General features: G+C 41.1%; 1 protein-coding gene across 2 annotated transcripts; it reads right to left on the reverse strand.

Annotated features, from left to right (window-relative positions):
* Positions 1-2,032: 2,032 nt before the first annotated feature.
* ptp4a2b (protein tyrosine phosphatase 4A2b) lies at positions 2,033-24,169 on the reverse strand. Of its 2 annotated transcripts, none has more exons than XM_034891237.1 (7): positions 23,999-24,169; positions 7,932-8,224; positions 7,484-7,592; positions 7,266-7,358; positions 7,036-7,166; positions 4,259-4,333; positions 2,033-3,323 (listed from the first exon to the last, which is right to left on the reverse strand). In XM_034891237.1, the coding sequence occupies exons 2-7, from the start codon at positions 7,934-7,936 to the stop codon at positions 3,212-3,214; spliced, it is 525 nt and encodes a 174-aa protein (XP_034747128.1). In that variant the 5' UTR covers positions 7,937-8,224; positions 23,999-24,169; the 3' UTR covers positions 2,033-3,211. The 2 variants fall into 2 exon arrangements, with proteins under 2 accessions (XP_034747128.1, XP_034747129.1); XM_034891238.1 differs by lacking the exon at positions 23,999-24,169 and adding an exon at positions 18,635-18,689.
* Positions 24,170-27,038: the final 2,869 nt, after the last annotated feature.

A 27,038-nucleotide genomic window follows, 5' to 3' on the forward strand; every position in this document is an offset into this window, starting at 1 on the left:
TGAGTAGAAGCTGTTATAAGTTATCCAGCGTTAATTAAATGGGTTACTGACCAGATATTTGTGTCCATCCAATGCTGCAAGTATAAAGATCTGCAGTTACATAGCACGTATCTGTTATTCCAGATGGGAGTTTGGTGTGGGGGGGAAAATTGTGCGTGTACTTGAGTTTCCGGCATGATAGTACCCGTTTGTGAGCCTGAACCCTTATGGACATTTTTTTGCATTACCAAAATGTATAGCTTAGTTAGAACCATCATGTTTTTTATTTTATTTTCCCATCACACAGCCTTTAATATCTGTTTGATTTGTCATAGCAGAAAAAGCGCAGGTGTTGCTTGTATTAACAATGGCTTAGTTCCGTGTCAGGCAACGCTAAGTAAAATGCAACCATCATTAGGGTTATTATTTACACCTGTGTGTCCTACTGTCACGTGTCGAAATGTCTGCTGTGAAAAAAAATGTCACGGTTTTAAATTAAATGTCTTATCACCTAAAGAAAACACATTTATAATACAAAACAGTATAGGCCTATGGTCTATTTCGCCTATTGTGTTACATAACATTATGTTGTAATTGAGTATTTGCACTGCTGCCTCAAAGCAGGAAGGTCTTGGGATCAAACTCACTGCCCGTATAGTTTGTTCTCCCCATGTCTGTGTGGGTGTGTTTTAGTCCACGTTGCGAGCAACAAATAAATGTGACCTGCTTCAAATCAATGTAACTTCAATAAATCTTACTGTGCACCGCATCACCCAGCCGTGCAAACTAAGTGTCAGTGAATGTGACAGATTAGCGCCCGTAACAGATCTTTATACTTATAGATCTGTGAAATCAACCTAACTTAAAGTATTTAATACTTTGGATATGAATGATAAACCACCAGTACAAGGTTATTCCAGAGTCCAATAGCCAAGAATAAGAATAATCTGAGGTGAAAATATAAAGTGAGGCTTCTTAACCTGCTGATGAGGGGAGACGGGCATCAGTTAAAGCACCACAAAGATCCTGTTAGCTTTTAGGGACAGCTTTGGTCGGGAGCCTGGCACATACTGACAATCTGCAGTACATTATGAAGTGCATCTGTAAACACATCTCCTTTATTGTCTCAGACGAAACTAGCCCGTAGGCCTACTACACTACCATTCTGTAACATCATCAGTTATACAATCTGTTTCTCAAGAACTCACAATAATCTGAGACCAAAAGAAGTCAACGGGAAAATGTAGGGCCAGGTGTATTCATTGTAGTGTAGTAGACTGAATAACCGTGACTGAAGGTGGTGTCGGGTCAAGGAATTTAAATCAGAGGCTTTGGTTGTCATGTTTTTCCACTGTGATGACATCCATATTATTCCAAGTAGGCTGTGAGGCACTAAACACAAGCTTATTTGTTTGTGGTTTGGCTGCATTGCTGTAGGCAGTGACAATAAACATTCCTGTGTTTATGAAGTAAAAAAAAGTCTTCATTGTCATGTAAAATTGTTTTTTATCAAAAAGTCCAAATGGGTGGATTAATGACTTAATAAATACTAGGAAAAAAACTCATGAGTTTATACACGTTGTACATGTACTTGGTATGCCAGCTTCGGCCATGACAGGATATGAGCAGCAGAGGGGGCACTTTCAATTGGTTCATGTTCTGGCTGGTGAAGTGATTACTAGTAATAGTTGAGTCATTTCTGGGTACCGTGGTGTCCTGTGCCTTCCACGTGGTGCTGACTCACTCTCTGCTGGGGGAAGGACATGTAGGGCAGTCTTTGACTGACATGCCTCATGGGTCACACACAGTCTAGGAGACACTAGGAGGGTTAATTGTTAAGTGCAAGGTGAAGCCTCATCTTTAAGGGGATAATGAAATTACATTTGTTATGGAGATACTGGTACAACAAAATCCCACACCTTACTTAGACGTTTATCAGATAGGTATATTAATTTCTGGTCTAAATGTGAAGACCAACAAAGACATTTCTACTGTAAACCACAGAACAACCAACATTAAAACTGGCAAAGGCAGAAAAAAAAGACATCTATGCTTTTTTTTATTTCAATTCATTTATCTTGTAAGAACCAATACGAATTGGGGATGTTTTCAAAATGGGTACAATGATAAAAAAACTGACCATTTTCATTCTTCTCCACCTTGTCTTTCAGATTGAATCTTAGGCTCCGTGTGTGTGAAATATGCATATTTAGGGAAATCCTATTGTAGCCCCGTTCAGGAGAATGAATGAAAGCAGGAGAAGTACCTGTTCTAGGAGGTGGTTTGTATTGTCCTGTTAAACTGCCTGGATGAGGTGGTCTGAAGTGTATGTGTGTGCGATTGTAGGATACTCAGCAACGCTTGGTGGGCTTATCTGAGGTGGACTGATTATTGCACTCCAACAAGATAAAAAAAAAAAAAAGACATGGCTCTCAAAAGGATAATAAAAACAACAAAACTATTGGACCACAAAGTGTCCTTGCCCCTGCCAAACTCATAATTGCCACACATATATCTTGTGAATAAATATTGTAGACATATGAAAACTGAGTGGACTCCTAAACTGAAAGTGACTTTAAGCAAGTGAAGGGTAAAAGGAAAACATAACTGCATTTTTCAGGTGAACCTTTTGAGTTTTTGTGCAAAAAAAAAATAAAAAAAAAAATAAAACACCCCAATACCAAAATGGACAGTCACAATATGTGTTTCAAAGTTTAAAAATGTTTTTTAAAAAAAAAGGTACATTATTCTGGCTTAATTATACTATCAATAATTAGCAGAAATAAAAATCAGATCATCATTTAACATGTCATCTTTTCATCACCTTTGTTTGTGTAAAAATAAAAATTCACAAAATGGAAAATGTTATCCCATGATTACGACTGAAACAAAAAAAAAAGAAAAGAAAAAAAAAAGAAAAAAAGAAAAGAAAAAGGATGGACTCGAGTTGAAAAGATTCCGGCCCGTGGTTGAACAGTGTAACCGGGAGGCGGGCCTATCTGTGTGCTTTGACCTTCCATTCATTGGTTCGGCTGGTGGATCCCCAGATCTGGATTCATTCATTCGATCACTCGCTAGCTCTCTGATCAATTAACCAAGACTCAGTGTTTACAATTCATCACAATAATTACTGATAGCACTCTCTTCATATTTTTTTTTGTTTTTTTTTAATCTCCCCTTGTTGGAAGATTCCCCACTAGATGCGCGTAAGAAAGATGCCCTGACAGGCCGCCTACTGCACACAGCAGTTGTGGCTGTTGGTATCCTTGAACCGCAGACGCATTTTGGGTCTGTATTTCTCGAGGTAGAGAAGCTGTTTGGAGTTGAAGGCTCCACGTCTCTTCCTATGAAGAGCAGAGAAAAAAAGGGAGGGAAGAAGATGAATATAAAAGAAATACGCAAGGGAGAGCTAAGAGCACACCATAGCAACACTAAGGTCATTTCTGTAGTAATATCCACTATCCTGTGACCTTTTGCATATCCTTAGACAAAACAAAAAAAACACATATTCCATATACTTCTTTTAAGATTTTTTCACATTTCATCATATTTCATCACATTTATTGTAAATTCTTTTATTGTACTTATGATTCTTGACTGTTTGCAGTGCTTCCTTTTATGTTGCATTTCTCTACTGTTTCTTATTCGATGTATGTGAAATCCTACTTAGCAGTAACCCCCTTTCTAATTCTAATCAAAGAAGTTGTATTAAAGTTTTGGGCAAATACACTCTTTCACTCCATTTACTTTCTGGCAGAGAGTTAGAGAAGGAGATTAATATCACTGTTATATAGAGTTAGAAGAAATCTTGAAGCTCAACAAACCTAATATAAACAAATTTATGTAATGTGTACAAATACATCGAATGTGCAATTTTACCGGGTTATGTGGGTCATATTTCTTCAACATTTTGAGAATTACCTGCCGCCTGGCTGGCTGAGAGCCCAGGAAGTTACTGCTCCCAGCCGGCCAGGAGGCAGGTAATTCCCAAAATGTGCACCTGTTCCTTACTACCGTTGTAGTTGTAGTACCAGACTCTAGAATCCCCAGTTCCTAGTATTTTGCAGACTACAGACAGACCAATCCATAGGCCGTCAATGTTAAAAGAAAGAACAATGCACAATGTATCTTCAATTAGAGTCTAATCTTAAATTAGTTGGGCTGTTAACCATAAGGGGCTGTTGATTTCACATGCACCATGTTTCTATTTCCACAGTTTACATAGTGAAGACTTAAACTTGATTAAAACCTTAAAATTAGAAAAGTAGAGAGTACTTACTGCCTTATGAACTGCACAGCATCCTCATACTTCATCCCACTTTCAATGAGGGCTAAGGCCACCAAGACTGGAGCTCTGAGAGGTGTAGGAATCCAGCGGACCAGTTCAACGAGATAGTGAGAGAATCAAAAGGAGAGAAAAAGAAGATTAAATGCCAAGGTTCACATGGTTCCATGGCAACATGGTGGAGGAGTAGGGAGGGGGTTTGAACCTGGGAAACAGGCCTGGGAAATCAACAGGGGTGCACAAGTTCACTGTTGCCCTGCTGGGGTATGGTGCTCACACCCTAACACACACACACACACACCCTGACACACACACACAAACACCCTGAGACAAACACACACACCCCAACCTTCTCCTTTCTCACCAGATGAGAAAAGAAATATAAAAAAACGTTCTAGACCACTCGGCAAGTCAAACCTCAGTGCTGACAGGGCATTTCCTTCAGTGGTTTTTCCTCTCACACAAAACAAATATCACAAGGGACAGTATGAGAAGGGAGGGATTAAAAGAAAATACAGTGCAATAGTGTGAAACGAGGGATGAGAATGAAAGAAAGGACAATCAACAACAAGGCACATTGCAGCCGCCTCCCACACTAAGGGCCACAAGAGAATGTTGGCTGGTGTAAAGAAGATCAGGCTGTCAGGCTACGGGGAAACCCAGAGGACTGCAGTCAACACAAGTCAAGGAAGAAGAGGAGATGAATTCAGAAAATGCCACCCTAACCAATACTGGTAATTATACACCCTCTGGAATGCCATGCAGAATGCCGGAAGCCATTGTAAACCGATTGACTTGTTGTGTGTTTATAGTCAGGGAAAATATTTTCACACTAGTTCGCCCACATCATGTACTTCTGCCTTCTTTGTTTTCACACTTGTTGTGTGAAGTGAGTTGTTCTTCAGCATAACTTCACGGTCACATTGGTCTGTGAATATAATGTCTGCACATCGCCTGCGCAACCTCATGACCAACAGGCAGATCACATGCAAATGTAATTTGCCTTTTTTTTTTTTAAGTGTGCAGAGGTAACAGACTGTAGTCATTAATGGTAGCTAACCAGCTGAATGTCTATTTACAGAGCACTATCAGGTGCAGGAAGAGAGGACATGCGTTCAAGATACTGTTTTAATGACCAATGTTTAGTAAAATTGAGAAGAGCAGGGAACCAGCATGTTCAGTTTCACACCCGGCCAAGCCAGCCAAGTCTGTGATCAATACCGAAGAAGCAACAAGTGTTAAAAAAACAAGGAGGAGGGTTTATAGAAAGGCCAAACGATAGGAAGATTAGGAGAAAAACAGACTTATTAGACACGTTAAAAGTGTCCATATTATGAGAGAGAGAGAGAAAGAAAAAAAAAACACTTTCTGGGTTTGGGGTTATTTTATGTCTCTGGTGCTTCCACACTCATCCAAACTTGGGACAGAAACTACCCATGCTGTTTGAGTGAGATACATGTTTCTGAATGTCCTCTACCTTCAGTCTCCGGGTGAGCTGCTCAAAATCTGCACGGCTTTCTACGTCACAAGCTGAGATGGGGTGGCTAACTGTAGAACATGCTAGCGCTAGCATGCTAACTTGTACTCAATGGCAAAACACTGCTACACAAACTAGTTCACCATGATCTACAAAAGAACTACTTCCATGTCCCTGTTCTGCAAGTATTCCACAAGTGTGCCCTCGTTTAGAAGAAGTCTCCCAGCTAATCCTGCCTTGTACTGACCAAAGTTGGAGAAAGAGTTATCTAGCTGATGTGATCCTGTTAGCTACTGCACATGTGCAAGTAAGATGTCTCACTCTGTAGCTAAAAAAAGTGATACAAGAGGATCTGCAACAATGTGCGGTACAACAGAAATATGGTGTTTTTTAAAAAATGAAACCCGGTACAGCCTCAAAATACAATCATGAACCTAAAAATGAGCATAATACGGGCGCTTTGACCAATTAATTATTTTGGTGGCCCTGCGTGTGTGTTGACTCTTGCAGGTAGCCCAAAGTCCCTTTAACGCAGGAGAGATGAAATGTACAGCAGCATTACACAACACTAAGAGAAAGAGAAAACACATTAGGTCAAATGGGAAAACCTTCTGGCTACTGCTGAGAAGCTTATAATTGGAGTTTCTGCCTTTCAAATGGTGTTTCAGACTTCAATGTGTAACATTAATCAAATATAGCTATATTGTAAATAGTGATTGCTGTTCTGCTTGCTACATATTTTCAGCCATTCCCGTTTTAATGTCTACACTGGCCGGTAACGGCTAGTGTGACCCGCAGCGAAGCATATTTGACTACCAAGGAGAGGAGCAGCGAAGACACGTGACGTGCCGCGTAGTTTTGGGGAGTGGTGTAGTGTTTTTTTCCCCACTGATTTTTGGGGGACATAATTACTGGAAAACATATTTCTGCAAAAAGTGAAATAATTTCTGTTTCAATTAAAAACTATAGACCGGAACCAGAGTCAATTCATTGTATAATAAGGTGTCTAAACACATAATCTAGTAAAATGTCTAGACTAGCCGGCTGCCATCTTGGCCCTGACCGGATAATGAGCATGAATTAAATGGATGGAAGAGTTTTGGATGAAACATCCTTGACACCAGCTTTCCCTTAAACCTGGCAGTTGCCGCATTTATGCAAAGAAGTAAATGTCACTTACTGAACTTAGACCAGAGGCCATTCAAAAGTTGACCATACAACAGTCCAGACAAAGCACGCTGCCTCTCAAGTTATCTTCACGTCTCTAGACAAAACAACGTAGCTGGCCACTTACCGGCCAAGCCCCGCGACACAGTGCACAGCGATGCAGCAGCCCGGTTCCTCCCGGAACTTGGTGTTGAGCAGCTTGAGCCAGTCGTCCACAATCTGGGTGGGAGGAGGGGCACCATCATCGAAGGGCCAGTCCTAGAGAAGACAAAAGAAGGGAGTGCAAGAGTTTGTAGTTTGAAAAGGACAAACATACAACGAGAAAAGTTGCAAAAGAATGTGTGTGTCCAATCTTACCAGGACCTGAATCCCCTCTTTCTCTACCGGAGTCTTGTCGTAAGTGGCATCACAAACTCTCACCAGTGTGTTCACATCACACTTTTTCAGCTCCTTACAGACATCAAGAGAGAGAGAGAGAGAGAGAGAGAGAGAGAGAGAGAGAGAGAGGATATTAGATATAGGATTTGCAAACAAACGCGCACAGATACCAACATACTATCCAGATGTGGTCATACCTCGGTGAACTTGTTGAGTGTGGCATTGGTGGGGTTGTGGGTGATGACGAACCTCATGCACTCGTAGGCAATCTCGACTGCAGCGGGGCGGTTCATGTTGGCGAGACGGCTTAAAAAACAATTACAATACAATACTCTTACAAAACAAAATCGACTTTTGGCTCAGAAGTCAGCAAAGACTGCTAGGAGATGTATGTATTCAGTACAGGGTAGAATAAATAAAAAGTGACAACACGTGATGAAAAATGGGTCAGGAGGACAACAGGTATTCAAATATGGGATGATGTGCACAGAAAAGGGTAAAAAAAAAAGGATAAACTAGTCCACAGTACGCCGGAATGAAAATAAAAATGAATTAGTAAAAAAAACAAAAAAATGTTAAAGAATAGGAAAAAAAAGAAAAGAAAAAAGATGGAGAGACTATCCAGGAGTCATCCAATCAGTTTACCCCATTCAGGAGAGCGGTTTGTGATTGGCTGTTCAAGGAGAAAGTGGAGGGCAAAGATTTGTCGTATTGGTTGGGACAGGGCAGGGCAGTCGGGCCAAGGACTACGCAGTATCCCAGGGGGCCTTTGGATGAGTCAGCAGTTCCTAGTGTGCTGGCAGTCAGGGGGGTTTCTGGGTAGCGTAGTCCCTCGGGGGGCGGCCGATTCACTTCTCCGCGGAGGTGAGGTGCTGTGCCTGGCAAAATTCTCCGCTCACACACGCCATATAGGTACGGCTCAAGTCGACACAGAAAGCCTGCCAAAGAGGAGAAGAAGAGTCAGGTAAGATGACATCACACACCTACGGTGAATAAGCCGTCTCTTTGATCTTTAAAAAAGAACAGTGTGAGAAGCCTCTTTGTAATAAATGCACGTTATTTGGTAGTTTGAGTTAAACAGTTACTTCCTGTCAAACCTTTAAACACATTGTTAGCATTAGCTTCAGCGTACCATTTTTTTCTTCACATTCAATGCTTAATTCAAGTCTATCGTCAAATTTGATGACGCCTCTCTTAGCGCAATTATATCTTGAGTATAATTTCCAGGAAATAATTTACAATGTGGGTCAGAAAAATCACAACGATCTACTATCTTCAAACAGTTCAGCTCTACCCAGACCTTTTACAACATCATCTTGATTCCCACAATCTCTTTGGCAACCTTTGATATTTATTCTTCATTACTAGCATTGCATCTGCATGATGCTTAAAGTTGTGGTCAGAATGAGAGAAGAAGACAGAGCATCTAAAACTTCATTTCATCAGACCTCTGAAATGTATCTTTCTCCATGTCAAGTCCAGAAACTTGAGGGCAGAAACTAAAAAAAAAATAAAAATAACTAATGGTACCATCATGAAGGTTTTTACCTTCCAGCCAGCGTAATGTACAGTCCCGTGAACTGACTACACCTTTGGATTATGTAACCCTGTCAAATCACCACCTGTCACCAAAACGGAATCTAATAATATGTGCAGTATGGAGTGCACGCACAAGCATGCACTTCACAAGGCTGTCTCACAGAACAGGTAATGTCTGGTTTGCAACTGGCCAGGCAGCCCTCAGTCAAAACTGTGCCAAGTCCTTGACAGTCTAAACCCAGCCGCCACAAACTGGCTGGAACCGTCTCAGAGCAACAGAACAGGGGTGGTGGAAAGGAGTGGGGAAAAGTGGATGAGCAGAGCTGGCTAACATTGCACGCACGCACGCACGCACGCGCACACACACACTGTGTGTGTGTGTGTGTGTGAGAGAGAGGACTTCAGCACTGTGTCACAGGCAGTAGTCCCAAGGTGAGGATTGCAGGGTGGGCAAAGCTTCAAAGAGCCGCAGCATTTCAGTCCCACGCTCCCTCTTTTCACCTCCTTAAGACGGACTTTCTCCTGACTCTCTCTGCTTTCTTGTTTCACTCAGTCCCAAATTACTCTGAATATTAAACTTAACTGTAGGACCATTTTGTATTGTTTTTTAACCCAAACCTCAGTGATTTCTAGTATTTTGTTTTAAACAGAGCCGGTCAGAGACATCCATTTGTGCAACCCAAAGCCACTCTTCAAAAACACACCAACCCTCTTGTTTCTTTCGTCCTGCTCCCACCCCCTACCCCAGTGTCACTTATCCTCTCAGTTGACTGCCAACCACAGAGCCACTGTCAAGACGATGTTTCAACCCACTCTCCTCCACAAGTTTATTTCCTCCCTTCAGCCTTCTATACATGGAAACAGCCACGAGGGCACTCAAAACAGCCTTAAGTTTTTCTTTTTCTTTTCTTTCTTGCGTAATGGCAGAGATCCTCCGTGACGCCTTTAATTACCGACTCTGAGCCATGCTGAACACAATGTGGTAGTACTGCATGCAGACTACTGAAGCTTAAAAAAAGGGGTAACCAGACTTGTTGGCTTCTAATCCTCCAGAAAAGGATAAGGATTGAAAAGGGGCAGAGGAAGTTTTCCCACCGGTACATAAACTTGTGACAACACCTGCGTTGGCGATTACATCACAAATGATTTACAAGAAAAAGATATTCATCGATTGGCGCTCACAGAGCTCTCACTTTGATCTCCGGCCTGTCCGGTCAAACTTCCGCTTCGGACAGCGAGCAGTTTAAAGTTTGCAGATTGCCTTACTATGGTTATCAGTTTTCTCGTAAAAAAAATGTCTTCTTCTTTTTTGGACGTTTTAGGCCTTTATTAGATTAGGATAGCTGAAGACTTGAAAGGGGAGCAAGAGGAGGAATGACCGGTCGGAATCGGACTCTGCACCGCTGCGTCAAGGACTGAGACTGTGCACGTGGGGCGCATGTTCCACCAGGTGAGCAGGCCAGGTGTCCCTAAATATTGCTATTCAAAGAAAACAATTTGCAGAAACCCTGCCAGAAAAATTCTCATATAAGCAATTTTGCTCTTTGCTACCACACCTAATCCTCCGCCCTCGTCTTGTCGGCAAACTCTCCTAACCACGTCACTCCCGCTGCTCTGTGCAGACATTTTCAGTTTGTAATTGTTGCGTCCGTCGTCCGACTTTGATACCACGTTATTTTATTTTATTGGGTACTGATACCTGAAAATTATCACATGTGGTTTATTTTTCTGGACGAGTCTGGGTATTGAGTGTATGCCCGACCTCTGTTACACCAGAAACGCAGACTACCGCAGCGAGCCTAGGGGCAGTAGACCCTAACCCTAACCCTCTGCTAGTAACAGCTCTACTCAGCTCGGCCGCTGCACCCAGTCCTCCTCTTCCCATTGCAGATTTTGTAACGCCTCGTGCGTGATGCGAGCATGGCTGGTCTTCATAGCGAGGAGACCGCCGTGACCTAACGCGACACACACACACACAGAACGTCGGAGGTATGTTGTTTTTTTATTCTCGGCATGTTTGCCACAGTCAGAAGACATATCTAGCTTCAAAAGAAGAAGCTGGAGGCAGCAAAAAAAACACAGCTGGATAACCTACTTAAACACTCCGGGACACCCCCCGTCTGTTGCTAGCAGTGATTAGTGACCATCCTCTCCGACCACTCAGTAGTCTGCAGGTTTTCACGTCAGCTTTTGGTACCGCCTCAGCTCACTTGGAACCTCGACGGAGGTGATACTAAAAAAAGCACCGGTTAGCCGGTACTAGGGACATTTTCTCATAAAAAGGAAAAAAACAAAAAAGGGGAGTAGAGTCTAGGCGAGGTCCCATGTAATGTTAAAACGCCATTAGTCTTTGGTGAGCTTGTCAATAGAGAAGTGGGTAAACTGTGGTAACATTTAGGCCTGCGCTGCTGGGAACAAATGCAAATTTGAAATGTGCAAACTGCTTCTGCAGTTAAACACTGCACAGATGCAGGAAGAACAAAACAAACACACATACGTGGACACCCAATCAGTAAGTAGAAGCTTAACATGGTTAACCACACAGGAAACACGATGTAGTGCATTGAAGAAGAAAAAGCATTGAGACTGCCTCAAGATGAATGGGTGATACGCCATTACTTTATTTCATTTTACACGGATCTGGTATGCCAAATCATTCAGTCATTGGCAGCAGCAACTGTTGATTGTTTTCATTACAGATTAATCCGCCAATTATTTTATTGATTTATCAGCTGGTCATAAATGTCTAAAAATAGTTAAAATGCATGCCCTTCTGGAGACAGATTGGGCTGTAAAATCCCAAACTTGGTGGCCTCTGGCACGTTCTATTTATTTGATTGATTCAATGTGAGTTTTATTAAGACATGCCACAATGTTCATGTCCTGTTTTACTAGTAACATTAATGCACTCACATAATACTGCAGGGAGTTGTCGGACAGGATTTATTTTTTTAAAATAAGCATGTTTTAAACTTTAAATTACAGTGAGGCTGCTATTTTCCTTATAGGACAGTCCTGTCACTATGACAACATTGCGTGATTGCAATGTTTGTTAGAAAAGGTTCTGCTGTAAAAAGATGTAAATAAAAAGGCTCATTCATTCATTAATTCGGTCAACATTGATCCTTTCATAAAAAGACAGGAGACAGGCTTGTTGTTTCTGACAAGCACATAGGCTATGAAAGCAAATATCTTTATGTTGTAAGGAAATATGAAAGACAGAGTAATTTATTTCTTTAAAAAGAAGGAAAAGGAAGTTTGGTGCAGCAGCCCCCGCACCCCCAATACTTCCAACGTCTATGTATCTCCTACAGTGACTAAGGAGAAAGAACAGAAGAAGGAGAGAGAGAGAGAGAGAGAGAGAGAGAGAGAGAGAGAGAGAGAGAGAGAGAGAGCAGTGAGTAGCAGTACTAGCTGATAAGGACCACGGTATGTCAGAACAGAAAATGCCAAGCAAACCTAAACAGGTGATAAAGTCGCAAAAGAATGAGAATTGGGGCATGGGTATCGTCAGTTTACGATGAGTCATCAGTCTGCCTGACAAAGTATAAAGCCATGTCAGAACAAAAAAACTTTCAAATTTAGTTTGATTTGAGTGGAAGAGACAGCAGCATTTTACAGTAGCAGATTATATGACTTACATTTTCCGTTGACAAAGCTCATAATATCAGCAATAGATTACACCTTCCACAGGCACTGTTATCACAGCTAAAGTGCATGGAGACAAATGCTACAGTGGGATTTGCCTGGGAATTGTAGAGCTAAGGCCGTGTGCAGCTCTGGCTGACACTGGAGAGCTGTCAGGTGGCCAATCCTCATCCTAACCCTAACCCTAACCCTCATCATTCGCACACCACCCATTTACTACGCATACCATGTGTATAGTGTAAATAGTCACGAGCTGGATGGGGCAGTACATTTGCCACAAGGGCGAGGGGGTTGTTCTAAAATTAGAAAGAAAAACACACAACAAATATCTGGACACGAAATATACTGACTGGAAGGCCACAGTGACCAAATCAGTGTGCAAGTTCTGAGCGCGTCTTCTTCCCCCCCTGTGAAAGACGTTAGTATTACACGCAACCCTGTCTGGCGGTCTGAGGTTGTGCCGGAGTCTCACTGGTGTTTTGTCTGGAGCCAGACTGGATATGACCACACTGTACTGCTTTGAAGCAGCTGGAGGGCTACTTTGCTGTGTGGGAGCGGAGTAAAAAACCAGGGGGAGGGCCTGTCATCCATGGCAGGATTGACAGTGAGCCGGCTCTCCTTGGGGTGAGAGCAGCACGGACGGCACGAAAAAGATAAGGCACTGGCACTCTTGCCCTACATACCCACCTGCTTGCTACACTCTTCTTTTAGTGTCTGATTCAGACCTTTTACCGAGTACACGGTTTCATAAACACAGATACACCGACGCATGAAAACAAGGCGACACAGAGAGAGAGAGAGAGAGAGAGAGAGAGAGAGAGAGAGAGAGAGAGAGAGAGAGAGAGAGAGAGAGAGAGAGAGAGAGAGAGACATTGCATTCTTCTTTTAACTGTCCATTATAGCTAGCATTGAGGAGAAGCAGGGAGAAACCATTCAACAATCGCAATCAAACTCACAGACACTGTCAACCAGTGGGAATAGAAAGGGGGCCAAATGTAACACGGGCATGTCTTCATTCCTGTGGCCTCTGTGAATGCCAAATAAAAGATAACAGATAAGCTTGTAAATGTCAAGGAGGACACGGACAAAGGAATAGTAACATGAAGAAAGCCGGTAAGATATGCAGAAAATTAACCAAGACGAAAATACCAATGGAAAAGCCAAATTAAAATAAGTGAGGAAGATGGCAACAACAACAACAAAAGTAAAGCCAGACAAACAAGTCAAGAGCGTGGCAGTGACTATGTACGGCTGAAAGAAAACAGAGGATCACACCTTCCAAAAAAGTCCAGCTGGTTCCTCGCAGTGACGTCAATGCTGTTGATAGGCTGGGTGGCTGGCTCCCACCTCCAATTGGAGCTGTTCTCAACCTTACAGTGTTCCCACACCAACGAGAGATGAAGAAACCACTTTTCGTTCCTTTCAAATGAGTTCTGGGGCCAACTTTACACGAACAGCTCTACTGGCAGATATATATCTGCTTTTAGCGCTCGTTTGCACTGTGTGAAAGTTGGTGTCAAACTTGGGAGTGGGCCAGACAAGAAGGCTTGCGGCGCACACTGAGAGCTAATTAACATGATTGGTTGAAAGTTCCATACTACAATCATCTGTCCTACAGTACAGCATCAAACAATTAGAAGAAAAAGAAACAATTAGTACGATCACTGCAATTCATTTAAATCAGTTTGATTCAAGCACAAACATCTTAAAATCGGCCTAGCGTGAAGGTGCAGCTGCAACCGCACACGCAAACCTCAAGTAACATCTCCCAAACAAACCGGTTTAAACCCAAGTATTTGGGTTTGAGAAGTCTAAAAAATGGTCATGTGCCATAGCCCATGGTTGATCACCCCAAATTAACGTCATGCTCCATAAAAAACAAAAGGAATGCCACAGACGGCCCGTGACTGAAGGGGCCTGTCCATGTGGGCTATGGTGACAGGTCACCACACCATTCAGCAAACAGTAGACACAAAGAAAATAGTGCGCAGAACTCCCCCTTCGTCCTCAGTCATGCTAGAAAACACACAAAGACAAACAGATGTGCAAGCAAGAAAGCAAATACACACAAAACTACAATAAGCTACACTAGTTAATCTTATAATCCTCTTCCTGAGCCTCACTAGTTTACCTAGTGTAACAAGAAAGACTACAATCTCCAGGCATGCCAGGGCACGATGGCATTGAGAGAGACTTATATGCAAAACTCCAACAGAGATCATTAACTGTTGCTGTACCTGGCATTAGGTACAACCCCTTTGGTTGTGCAAACAGAAGCCTCGGGCTGAAAGTGAGACTTCCAACTGAGTAGAATACGTATGGACTCATGCTTTGTTGACTGAATTCTGAAAACCTCCGCGCCCGTGGATTTCTGAGAATGTCGTCATGGAGCATGGAAGAACTGGTGCATGTCCTGAGAACAGCACCTTTACTTCACATGCAATGAGGGTAGGAATAGGATGGGTGTGGCAAAGGTTATATACAGCTGTGTAGGAAGTGTTGCCCTCTCTATCAGCACCATGACCAAGCATCCGACACCAGAATACTTTGAGGCCATATGTAAGGACTAGGCAATATGGCCAAAATCTTCTATCTTGATAAAAGGTCATTCATATCTTAACAATATAGTACCTTTTCTGGTAATTCAATAAATAAATAGCCCCATTTTGTATTCCATTGTGAATTAAATATTTGACAAATGGAGGTATGGAGTATTTTCTTATTTTATTAAGAACTTAAGTGCAAAATAAAAATAATGCACAAGGAGCAAAACAAAAAGTGCTGTCAAAATGGTGCCATAACGCTGTTAAGCTGCTGGTTTTTTGACGTCCCGATATAAACGATATAGAAAAAATGATAGACATTTTTATATTGTTTAAGTTACATCACGTGAATATCTCTTGGAAAGGCCACTGTTGACAAAACTGCTAAAAATGAATAAAAAAAAACATGAGGCTTCATAAAAAAAAAAATAGAAGCTGTGTGTGTGTGTGTGTGTGTGTGTGTGTGTGTGTGTGTGTGTGTGTGTGTGTGTGTGTGTGTGTATGTATGTATATATATATATATATATATATATATATATAGTGGGTCAATTTATAAATTCCAAAGACAAATTCAGTAACTTCTTGTTCAGGTCTAACTGAGTGGGGTTGTGCAGAGACCCTAAAACTGAAAATGTATGCCTTAGCATCGGAGGGCAGGTGTAGTATCTTTGCACATCTATTAGCGGTGCAACGGTTCACAAAAACCACGGTTTGGCTTGTTTTAAGCAACAGTAGCTTTTGACATGTCAGTTCCTAATTAAGTAAAGGGTTTCCACTTGCAAAAGTAATTAAAGGAATATGGCTGTGTTTTTCTTTAAATCAAACAGAAACACTGCCAGTGTGTAATTAAAACATCAAAACACATTAAAAAGACCCAAACATTTTGACTGAAATCTGAGAATGAACCAAAGAATAAATATATTCCCCAAACCGTGACTAGGGGACCGAATGGTTCAGATTTTGTACTTAACCGTTCCATCCCTAACATCTAGAGATGGTTGAAATCAAACAGCAAAAAAATAAATAAATCAGGAAATGAGCAAAAATAATACGCCACCTGCCCTTTGGACCCAGTCACCTAATCGGAGCCTTATGATTGGGACATGAGTAACAGGTGGTCATGTCTGTGTTTACCTGTGTCACGGCAGAACCACGCACAGACAGTCTGACTCCTGCTTGTGGTCATCTCAGTTTTGAAATATAATAAACCTTTGTTTTTCACAGGGGGATTGCCACACACCTACTTTGGGCAGTAGTAGGGCTAGGCAATATATCTTTATTATATCGATATCGCTATATTAGACCAGATATCGTCTTTGATTTTGGATGTTGTAATATGGTAAGTGTTGTCTTTACCTGGTTTTACAGACTGTATTACAGTTAAGTGATGTAATTTAGTTTTTACTTACCAGGCTGTTCTAGATGTTCTATTATTTAGCTTTCATCCACTAAGTCATGAAATCATTTCTGGTCATTTTTTAACAAAAATTGAATTGTGTAAAAAACATTTTTGTTAAAGCACCAATATTCAACCATACAATATTTTCCTCTAAAAAGAAAACAACACTACAAGACGTCTCCTTGGTGTACTCTTGGTCCAAAATGCAAATGTGGTAATAGAGACAAATATTCAACAGTGTGCTTGGAATATAAAAAACACCACAAAAGGTCTTGTATCGTTGACTACATGAAAACCAAGATAGCAATAGTTCCCATTGCACTTGCTTATAAGGGGAAAACAACAACAACTGTCCCGTTATAGCCTGTGTGTGGGTAGACTGTTTGAATAAGCCTAGAAATAGGTTGGGTGTGCAGAGTGACCCTCCATGAATGCAACTCTCCAACCCAAAAGACGCATAACAATCCTCAAGGCTGCTGACAAGTCAAATTCTTCGAGCCACGACACACCTCTTGAAGGGTTAATAGATTCAACACAACGTCTCACCTACCCTTGCTCACTTTTAATCTGCTCAACAATAGTGGAAGCCTGTAAAGAGGGCATGCAGTAAAGGAGTGAAACATCAAAAGGTAACCGTGCGGACAAATGTCTTAGCACTAGTGTGAACACTGACAGTAATGAAATGCTTTACTGCGATTGAAGGGCAACATTGATGGCGTGTTTTCCACATTTATTAGTACTCCAATTTCATTTGTTTAACTATTTTGCTGCAGACAAAACAAGCAAAAAAGCTGAAGACTCATTGAAGTTAATAAACAAATGAAAGCCAACTCAAGATAAAAAGGTTAAAAGTAGACGAACGGCTACACATAAAGACAGTAGAAGCTCTGACAAGAGGAACTTTGACTCTGATGTACCGATGCAGACACGCTTAAAATATTGATATGCTTTTAAGTTTACTGGTAGTTCACATGCTAGGCTGCTTCCTTAAGCACGACTCGTTTGGTCTGTTAAACAATGCTTTCATTGGGAAAAGAGAAAAAAAATTTGGTTGAGCAAATATCGGTACAGACACCTCTGCAGAGAGCACAGTAAGACAGTAGACATAAAAGACTTTAGTTTTTCACATATTTTTTTTATTTTTAAAGATAATTTTTGGGGGCTTTTCTGCCTATAATGCACAGTACAGCTAGGTGAGAGAGGGGAAATAGAGGGGGAAGACATTAGGGTTGCACAATTTATCGCAATTTTATTGAAATTGCAACATGGACTGGAGCAATATCCAAATTGCACCAATATTTGGTAAAATATGTGTCAAAGCATTCTGAATGAAGTACTGTGGGGCTGCGTCCCAGCCTACAAATCCTATCTTACAGACTATAGACAACCTCTTTGTTTGGTATAGATCCTTGCAAGAATCACACTATAATCATTTCAATGGTTTTAAGATTTAATATTAGTCAATGAAAATGAGAATAATGACACAAACATGATCATTCCCTTCAATATCATGAAACCATATTGCAATATAAGTCCAAATAATCGCAATTAGATATGTTCCTCATATCGTGCAGCCCTAGTAGACCAGCAGGATATTGTCACAGGCCGGACTTGAGCCCTGGACCTATGTGGCCAATTTACAGAATTTAAATAGTAATATGTTACAGCGGATTACATTAGCAAGTAACGTCTTTAATTTCATTCAGAGATGTACTGTGAAATGTACTGTTACACGTGAAAAGTCAATAAATCACATGGTTTATATGGAGCTCCAGCACTGTTGGTATTATTTTGGTGACAATTTGGTCAACCTTTCTGTACTGTCTTAAAACATGCCATCTGCATGTATAATACAGAGTCCTGTTTTGAGGTTTATCGGCACATCTGCGAGATGGAGGCTGTGAAACACTGCAATGATGTGCACTTCTTCTTCTTGACTAGATCCACTTTCTGAATTCAGTATGTTGTGTTGTCATAAATGGGTTGTGACACTGTGCCAAGCATATATTTATTGGGCACTTAGACCATTTGTGTTCCACGTTTCGGAACAAATTTAGAAAAACAATTTAAAAACAAAAAGTCTAACAAGATCAGAATGATTACATAAACAGAATTTAATGGCAGCAGTTTGTTTCTTTTTTTTTTGCTTATCTAAATGTTGTTGACATTTCTGTAACTGCACATCGTCATTCTGTCCCCTGTTCAGCACAACAGGTTACCTCTCTCTCTGCTCCCAGAGGACAGGAACCAATCTTCCCGCAGAGTACTTGTTGTTCTGTCTTCTTGTTGTTAGCTGGAGAGATGCGGTAAAAGAATATGTAACCCGCCTATTTACACGGACAGACAAACAATCCGTACTGGCACGTGGCAAAGCCCACTTATCACGCAGCTTTGCAGCCTCTGAGTGAGCACAGATAAACAGTGTGACGATCAAAGGCCTCCGATAACGTTTAGGAGGAGAGGGTGGGGGGGTGGGGGGGGGAGGACAGATCTGTCTCTGGAAAGGACTGAAAGAGAACAGGTCCCAATACCTTAGAAAAGAGAATAAAAAGAGGAATCCCTATCCAAACAAGGTTCTGTCCTTACTGTGGACTAATTGCACTTTTAAATCATACTTTTTACAAAATCAAACGTGCATGATAGACGTTTCTTACAATAACAGACAGAGGAGGAAAAGGAAAAATGTTTGCACTGTGATATGAGGAAATCTATTTCTTGCTATGCCTATAAAACTGATCTAGTATGAAAACAAGTTGTTTACATTCAGGACTACATTAAGTGACATTTAAAAATGAATAAGCGTCATTGGGATATCCCTAGTTAGAGTCCAAATGATGAAGGAAACATTAACTGGTTTGAACCGCAGTTGTTTCAACATTTTCCTAATGGATCACTAAATGACTGTGGAAAGTCATCCGCTCAGAACAACCGCGGATTTGATGATGAAGTTTAAGTTAAGTCAGCAGAGGAGAGGAAAATACATCTGTAAAGTATCACTTTTCACCAGCCTACAATAGCTTCAAATAACCACCACCATGTGTTTTAATGTGCTGCTTCCAAATGTCTATATTAACGTATCAAACAGATTTGTTAGGCATCTATAGCACAGCACCATAAGCTGGTAAACATAGAGAGAAGCGAGAGCACTGCAGCACTCGGGAGTGCTTTAAAACCTGTTTTATACAGCCTAGGTTCAAAACTCACAGAAGAAAGTAGTAGCGTTTGTGAGGCAGTCTGCTCGTGAAATGAAATGAGAACCAAGTCTTATTTGGAATCTAAACTTATGGCATTTAAAAATGTAATTGCGGATTGAGGTGAATTGAGTTTGCAATTTATCGTGCAGGCCTACTTTTTTTGATACAGACTATATCCCTTTATCTCTGAGCTCCTTTGATAAGTCATACTCTCATGTTAAAATCCTCAAAAATCGGTTGCAGGATGACATCTCCCAGCTTACATCTCCACTCGCTCCGAAGCTAATTGCTGTCACTCTCTCATTTGCTCTACCACGCACACACACACGCGCACGCACACGCACACGCACGCGCACGCACACGCGCACACACACACACGCGCACACACACACACGCACACGCACACGCGCACACGCACACACGCACACACACGCACACACACACGCACATAAATGCTGGCGCTGTTATTTCCTTAAAAAGCTCGAAGCACGCACACAAACACACCTAAGCACAAGTATAAAACTTCAGGCCGCGGCGAAAGCTCTGCGTGGAGCCTGCGCAAAATCATAAATCACACATTAGACAGACACCGTCATCACAAACGTTAGCCACTACCAACACATCAAGGAACAGATAGTTAACTGTGGAGCAAAAATCTGCACAGCTAAAGTTTAGAGTCTGAATCCAAGGTTCCTTCTACATCTCAGTTCACAATTACTTCCATTGTGACAAATAACTGGAAGCCACTTCCTGTTGAGCTAAACTAGTTTTATAGAAACATAGGGTTCTTGTGTGTGTGTGTGTGTCTGGATTGTGGTTCATCTAAATATTTAGATGTCAGAAATATATACCAGAGTCAATGTAGGACACAACTACTATGACTGAAATCATAGTAATTAGTAAGAAATCCTAGTCATTTTCTAATCTAAAATAGAAATAGGATTCAGGAGGCCGACACCCAGCAACAGACAGACGCAGACAGGAGAATGTCCGCTCACATTTTTGCCAAGAGGTGTAGAGTCCCACTGGGACAACAATTCTTCTGACATTTGGAAACTAAGTTGGCCTTCTGACAGCAGCGTCAGGGGATGCCTGTTGCCATATCAACGATTATCTCAGCAGTAGCAACAAGTGCTCCTGTTGGGAATTCTGGTGTCCCTTGTGAAGAGATCAGAGAAGAGCAATGGTGCTCTCTTTAAAACACTCACAGAGCAAAGCTGAAGACGCAGTAGGGGGAGCAGCATAGGGTTAGAGTTCAGAGTATACATGGGCAGCCACAGTCTCGGATCTAGGAACTTTTTGAAAACAATGAAATCCAACTTCCCTACCACATGCATCAAATATACCTTGTGATCTTAAAATTAGCTCCAAGAAAACCCATCTTTTTTCAGATTACGGCCACAATGAATGAGTTTGACATCCTTTTGTTAGAGGTAGTCCCACATTTCATACGTTTAATAAGCTGCTTAAGGATATGAAGAAAAAGCCAAGTTCCAGAGAGACGCAAAATAGTGCCCGGGGAATAGGAAAGCAATCTTGTTTATGTGTAATATCCCAGCATTTTCAAGACAATGGTTGCTTCAAAACTAGAATTCTTTCTGGATCAGTGAAGGTGCGCAGCTACATATGACTACACAAAACAGCTCTAATAACAATAACACTCACTATAGCATGTTTTGGCGAAGGACAGTGTTTTTCCCCTGCTTACAGCTCTGGCAGCTGTAGCTGTAAACACAAAAACAAAGGAAGATCCTATTCCTACCTGTTGCTATAGTTTCAGTAGGCAGCCTTGCAGCAGCATCTAGAAGACGTGTCAATCTGTCACTGCCAGTACAACAGATACGGTGCCTTCGTTTTATCCCGCCGCTGTGGCAACAACAGTAAACGAACACCGTGCCGACAGGGGCAGGATTCATTAACCAACACACAGCACAAGAAAACACACAAGGTGCCCATGGCTACTAATGCATAATTATATATGGATTTCCACTAAACCAATGGAAATGAGAAGCAACAAGTGCAGGCATCTAATCCTTGGCTTATTTCAACACATACAATTGCTCTGGAGCCAGGGATCTTGGAAGCTAACAAATATTAAAACCAACGCTCCTGTTCCATCCTCACCACAGCCAGACACCCAGGGACATAACTAAACTTTAAATCTGTTCAACTAGTCACTGTGGAAATGACCTCTTCAACCCTAATTTTCAACACTCACAGCCACCATGTGGCTAGATGGGCCGAATGCCAGCAGGCTACAGGATGGGTGTTCTTCTCCCTCAGTAAGCTCCTTGGTTAGTTGGTATCATGTAACTGTACACTGGGCTCGTCTTTCTCTGTTACGGTAACCAAGGCTGAGAACTTCCCCACTTGTCACACTGTTTTTATATTATGCCACTTATAGACAGAAGAACCATCTCTCTGTTGGTGTAAAATGTCACACAGACACACTTCAAACTTAAACGTACAGCAAATGATTTGTGAGAACACGACAATACAAAATAAAGAAATGTGTCCGACAATGGTGCCGCAAAATTAAGGCTAGGACTAGCCTTGCATTGTATAGTTCACCAACATGCACAAAAATAAGGTAATGGTAGTTTGACTTGAAGTGTGGTCTCTCATGAATAAGGGATTTCCACTGTATAGGCCTGCCTTTAGCTACAGGCTGTGCTCAGTGGACTGAGGAGATATGCTATTTCTAGATTGGGCTGCGCATCATGTGTCAATTAGCTATGACATGAAGCAGGTCACCAGTATGAGTGACCCAATTTCACAATAAAATGTGAATAGTGCGTTAACACGCACAGTGCTCAAGTCCGTCATTGCTTCAAGCATTATACAACGCTGTACAAGTGTGTGATTTGCATACAAATAGAGTTATAACAGGGGTATTGTGTTACTTCTACTAGGCTATACATTACCACGTCCTTTGTTTTGATAGCTCACCTTCTATACTCTCTGCAGGAAAGCTGGGTCACCTTGTAGTGACTCATAAGCAAGAATGTAATTAGCTTACCTGTTACAGTGGTTACTCATAGACTCATCCACCCATGTTGGTAGCAGTGTCCAAAGCTATTCACGTGTATTAGCCACCCACTAGAATTATTACTACAGGGAAGAGACTGAAACCATTGAAAGGTCATAAAATGAAAATTGAGAGGCATGGGAATGTGCGGCCTTTAGTGTCACAGCTGCTCGAGTCAACTTCCTCCCCAAGTGCATTTCCGCATTTCACTTCATCCAACATGGCTAAATGGTTGGGGGCTTTCTGTTTTAAGAAACCAGACAAGGCTAAATTATAGACCCACATAACCCCAGTGCTAGCTACATTTAACATGAAAGGCTGACGAGTCAAACCGGCTTCTTGACAATAAAGACAGCAGTTTGACAAGTAGCGCAATCAACAAACGATATTAACAGTGAGGAAACATTGGGTTGTCGACGATTTCGTTTTGTTATTAAAATGTTAGCTTAGCATGTTGCTTTAAATAAATGGTTCAACCATGCTTTGGGTCACGATTTGTCACAAAGGGCGGAAGGCAGTTAGCTCAGTCGCCATCTATACCTTTAGCCAAGCTTCTCACAACTAACAAATACAACACCTAAAGAATCTGAAATTACTGGAAATCAATGATGCTGCTTTCGTGAACGCAAAGACAGTGCTTAACCATAACATCGTTGACGTGAAGCTACATGTTGTCCAAGAAAAAAGCTACATTCACTGAACGCAAAGCGCTCATTGTACAGCTAACGTTAAGCGTAACATGTAGGTTAGCCCTTATTTCATTAAATTGAAAACAACATACATGCAGTCTGGACAATAACATGGCCTTATACAACACTTAATATGCAGTACTTCAAGATAAAAATAAAACCTAGTGGGCCCACACTGATAGTGACAGTCGCAACGTCAACGGTTCTTACTATTATTCTAGAAATAGCAGCAAGCTAACGTAGCTACATTAGCTAGCAGCCTAGCTCAGCTCCGTCACTTTGCTTTTCCCAGGAACGTTTGGCAGTCCAGAGATAGCCTCAATGCTCCCTGTATTAGCTAGTGGGAACGTTAACTCACTTGAGGGTGGATAACGCCGATTGGCAAAACAATGATATTAATACACGTCAACACAATCTTGAACTGTGTAATGTTAAGTAGCCAATATTCTAGCCGCTTAAGCTTTGCTTTGCGAGTTGGCTACATACTGGTTCGTATCCTCATGCAATTTACTTTAGCTGCCTTGTGTTATACTATCTAACGCTAACGTTAACAATATATAGCCCAACTTTTAATCAGGCGCTTGTAGGTCTGTGTTGTAGCAATAGTGTACGATCATATCAGAGACAATTTCAATTGGGAAGGTTAAACTTAGTTATCATATTGGTACTTACAAAGAGCAGGTTGAACATTGAAATCCCGTGACTACCCCGGAGAAAGTGGAGGGAGTGTGCCAGGTTGCCTTTTTGTTCCTCTTCAATGTGGCAGCTAGAATTCTCGTCGGTGGTGGGGAACTGTTGTTGGGGAGGAGCCTCCTCAGTTTGTGGACACCTTCAGGGACTTTCGGAAAAATGCCGTACGACTCGTAAGGCCCAAGTTAATGGCAAGTCAACACTGGGAAAACAACTTGGAAATGTATATCTTGCTATGACACACGAACGCATAGCATACACAGCGAGGTTCAGACCAGTGAGGACAAGCAATGCATTTCAATTAAAACAAACAAATGAATAAACACACGTTTTGACTTCATTGTCTTCATCAGAGCGATGCTTGTGATTGTTTAAAACGTGTGAGGAACAAGCATAGTATGCTAGAGAAGAGTTGGGGAATCTATGCTATGGATCTATGTCGCTTGGATGGAAGCATAAAAACGGGACGACTTTTTATACGACATACATTTCCATCAAATTAGTTTAATGCGCGTTTTTTTCTAGTTGCTTCTTTGCTGTGGCACAAACTTAGTACCCCACAAAATACATTCATTATACCTTTGGTAAATTAAAGCAGCATCTATTTCTGTCTGCGAGCGAACGTGTGTGCAGGTCATCAAGTTGTATTCTGAAATGCAGAGAGCAGGATTCGAGTTTACCGGGGTCACCCGAATGCAGCATGGAGGGTCTGGCGTCAGTGCTACGCAAGAAGAATCCGGGTGCACGATGATAGCTCACCATGGTGACGACAGTTCCAGAAAATACCCGCGCTAACGGGTTGTTTCGCAACATTGATTTATCAAACGTCTCCATCCTATCACATCTCAAGTAGGCCAGCTAGCTCTAATAGCCACTTGACAAAAGAACATTATAGACCATCAGAAAGTCTATGGGGGCCAACATCAGGGTGGGTCTAGGCTATATGAAGCCTTTTCGTCACATTATTCATGTTTAAACCATATATTTTAGACTGACACCAGTATCATAGCATGATAAAGTTGGACACACATGTCCTTCTGTTCCTAAAACTCCCTAGTGATTATTCGCCACTAGGACTATTTGAGTGTGCTTTTGTTAGGATGGCATCTAAATACACCACAATCTCAGACGAATATGAATTATGTTTGTATATTTTCATTTTAAGACAACTCTCTTTGTGTTATCAATATGAACAATCCAAGTAACTGAGTAATCCATACTTGTTGACTAAGTGACCTGAAATGACAAGCAAAAGCCTATCACTACATCTCTGAGTTTCCTGGCAGATCAGACAAGGATCTCTGAAATCTAGAAGCCTGATGTAGGCTACTGTTTATATGATATTGTATAACTCCCTCTAGTGTTCATTCCTTTACCTGCAACATATTTCCACACTAAATATACCAGCAATAACACTACTACTAATGATACAAATATTAGAGATATGGCAGTGACTCCAATGTGTTCCAGTGACTTTACATTTTCTTTATAATGTGCATTTGCAGATATAGTAGACTGAAAGAAAGGACGTAACACTATTATACAAGAAGGTTTTTTTATTGATGTGGTATCAATACAATCAAGTACTGTAGATTTTGTATAAGCAGACAAACATTTTCAATCAAAAAGAGTGCATTTTATACCCAAATTCTATTGCATAGAGTGCATGCAATAGCCTCATATGAAAAAAAAATCCTATAAGTTGATACATTGTACATTACGCAAATAGAAAATAAAAGTCCACACATAATCCTTCACAAACAACTCTAGAATGCTAACTATATGTTGTAAATGCTCTTAACTCATCAATGCTGTTAAATACCATTTATACGTTCTATGCTTCGGTGGTCAGTTTTGGCATCCCTATTAAAATATCATAAACGTATAAATACATCTTCATTAATTTCATGTGCAAATGGGAATGGCCATTTGTATTTATTGAAACTAAAACAAAGAAATGTCCCTTAAGAACGGAAGCGAGGCTTTTTTAAATCTTTTTTTTGTTTTGTTTTTTAAATGATTTGCACACAGGACAAACTGAAAGCAAGTGGCATTGTGTATGAAAACACAAGGACAGCGAGTTATTCCCACGTGTAAGTCACATCACTATTTCCAAATGTCCAAAAATAGAAGGCAACAAAAAAGTCAACATACAGTACATAACAAGCATTGGACGGTCTTATAGACTTACATAACAATAATGCTCGGTAGCAGTTGTGTGTTCATGTTACGAGACGGAAAGGGCAAGAGCAAGTGCATTGTTAGCTTTGCATAGCCTTTACATACTGATTAGGCCTTATCCTACAACTGCTTTACCAGAAGAGTTACTGTTTATGTATAGCGACACAGCATGGTAGATGACTTATAGAAACTATTGTAAATCAGTCAAACAGTATACATTCATTCAGATCATTTTGATTGCAGAGCTCAATATTTGGCACAATCCTCCTGTACATTGACATCCCTCCATCAAGGTGTAAGGTAGTCCTAAATTCAGTGTAATGATAGCGATTGGGTGTCATTAGTAAAGGCACAGAATCGGTAATACAAGCTAAGTTTCTCAATTTTGCCCAAACCCCCTCCCTTCTTTAACTGCAACAATTGATTAAAGATCTTGCAACACAAACGTTGTTGCACACCATTATTCTACTCATTGAACCAATATGCAGAATTGTCAAAAGTGTTCAGTGTTAACCAGTAATTACCAGTTGATTTCATTGTTTTCTGTCTACCGTTTTAACATTTACATGATTTCTATCTCGTTTCCTTACTTTGCAAAGGTAACATTTAAGTATGTGAATTTTTCTTAAAAACCCAAAGCAGGCTCAAAGATTTTAAAGTCATATTACTTCTGGAACATTAACAGGACTGTGTTGCAGCTCTTCCTAAGGTTTTGTAACTTCATTCAACTTTGGTATTATCCTCACAGAAGTTTTCATGACCGGAATTCCACGGCGACAATGTGAATCACACAGACAGACACACACACACACACACACACATACACACACACACACACACA

The sequence above is a fragment of the Etheostoma cragini genome, chromosome 14, assembly GCF_013103735.1.
Source record: "Etheostoma cragini isolate CJK2018 chromosome 14, CSU_Ecrag_1.0, whole genome shotgun sequence".
Classification (NCBI taxonomy): domain Eukaryota; kingdom Metazoa; phylum Chordata; class Actinopteri; order Perciformes; family Percidae; genus Etheostoma; species Etheostoma cragini.

Coding starts and splice junctions, on each gene's coding strand:
- ptp4a2b (XM_034891237.1), bottom strand. Junction 7,359..7,483: donor CACTCAACAAGTTCACCGAG/GTATGACCACAT, acceptor GATGTCTGTAAG/GAGCTGAAAAAGTGTGATGT. Junction 7,167..7,265: donor AAGAGGGGATTCAGGTCCTG/GTAAGATTGGAC, acceptor TGTCTTCTCTAG/GACTGGCCCTTCGATGATGG.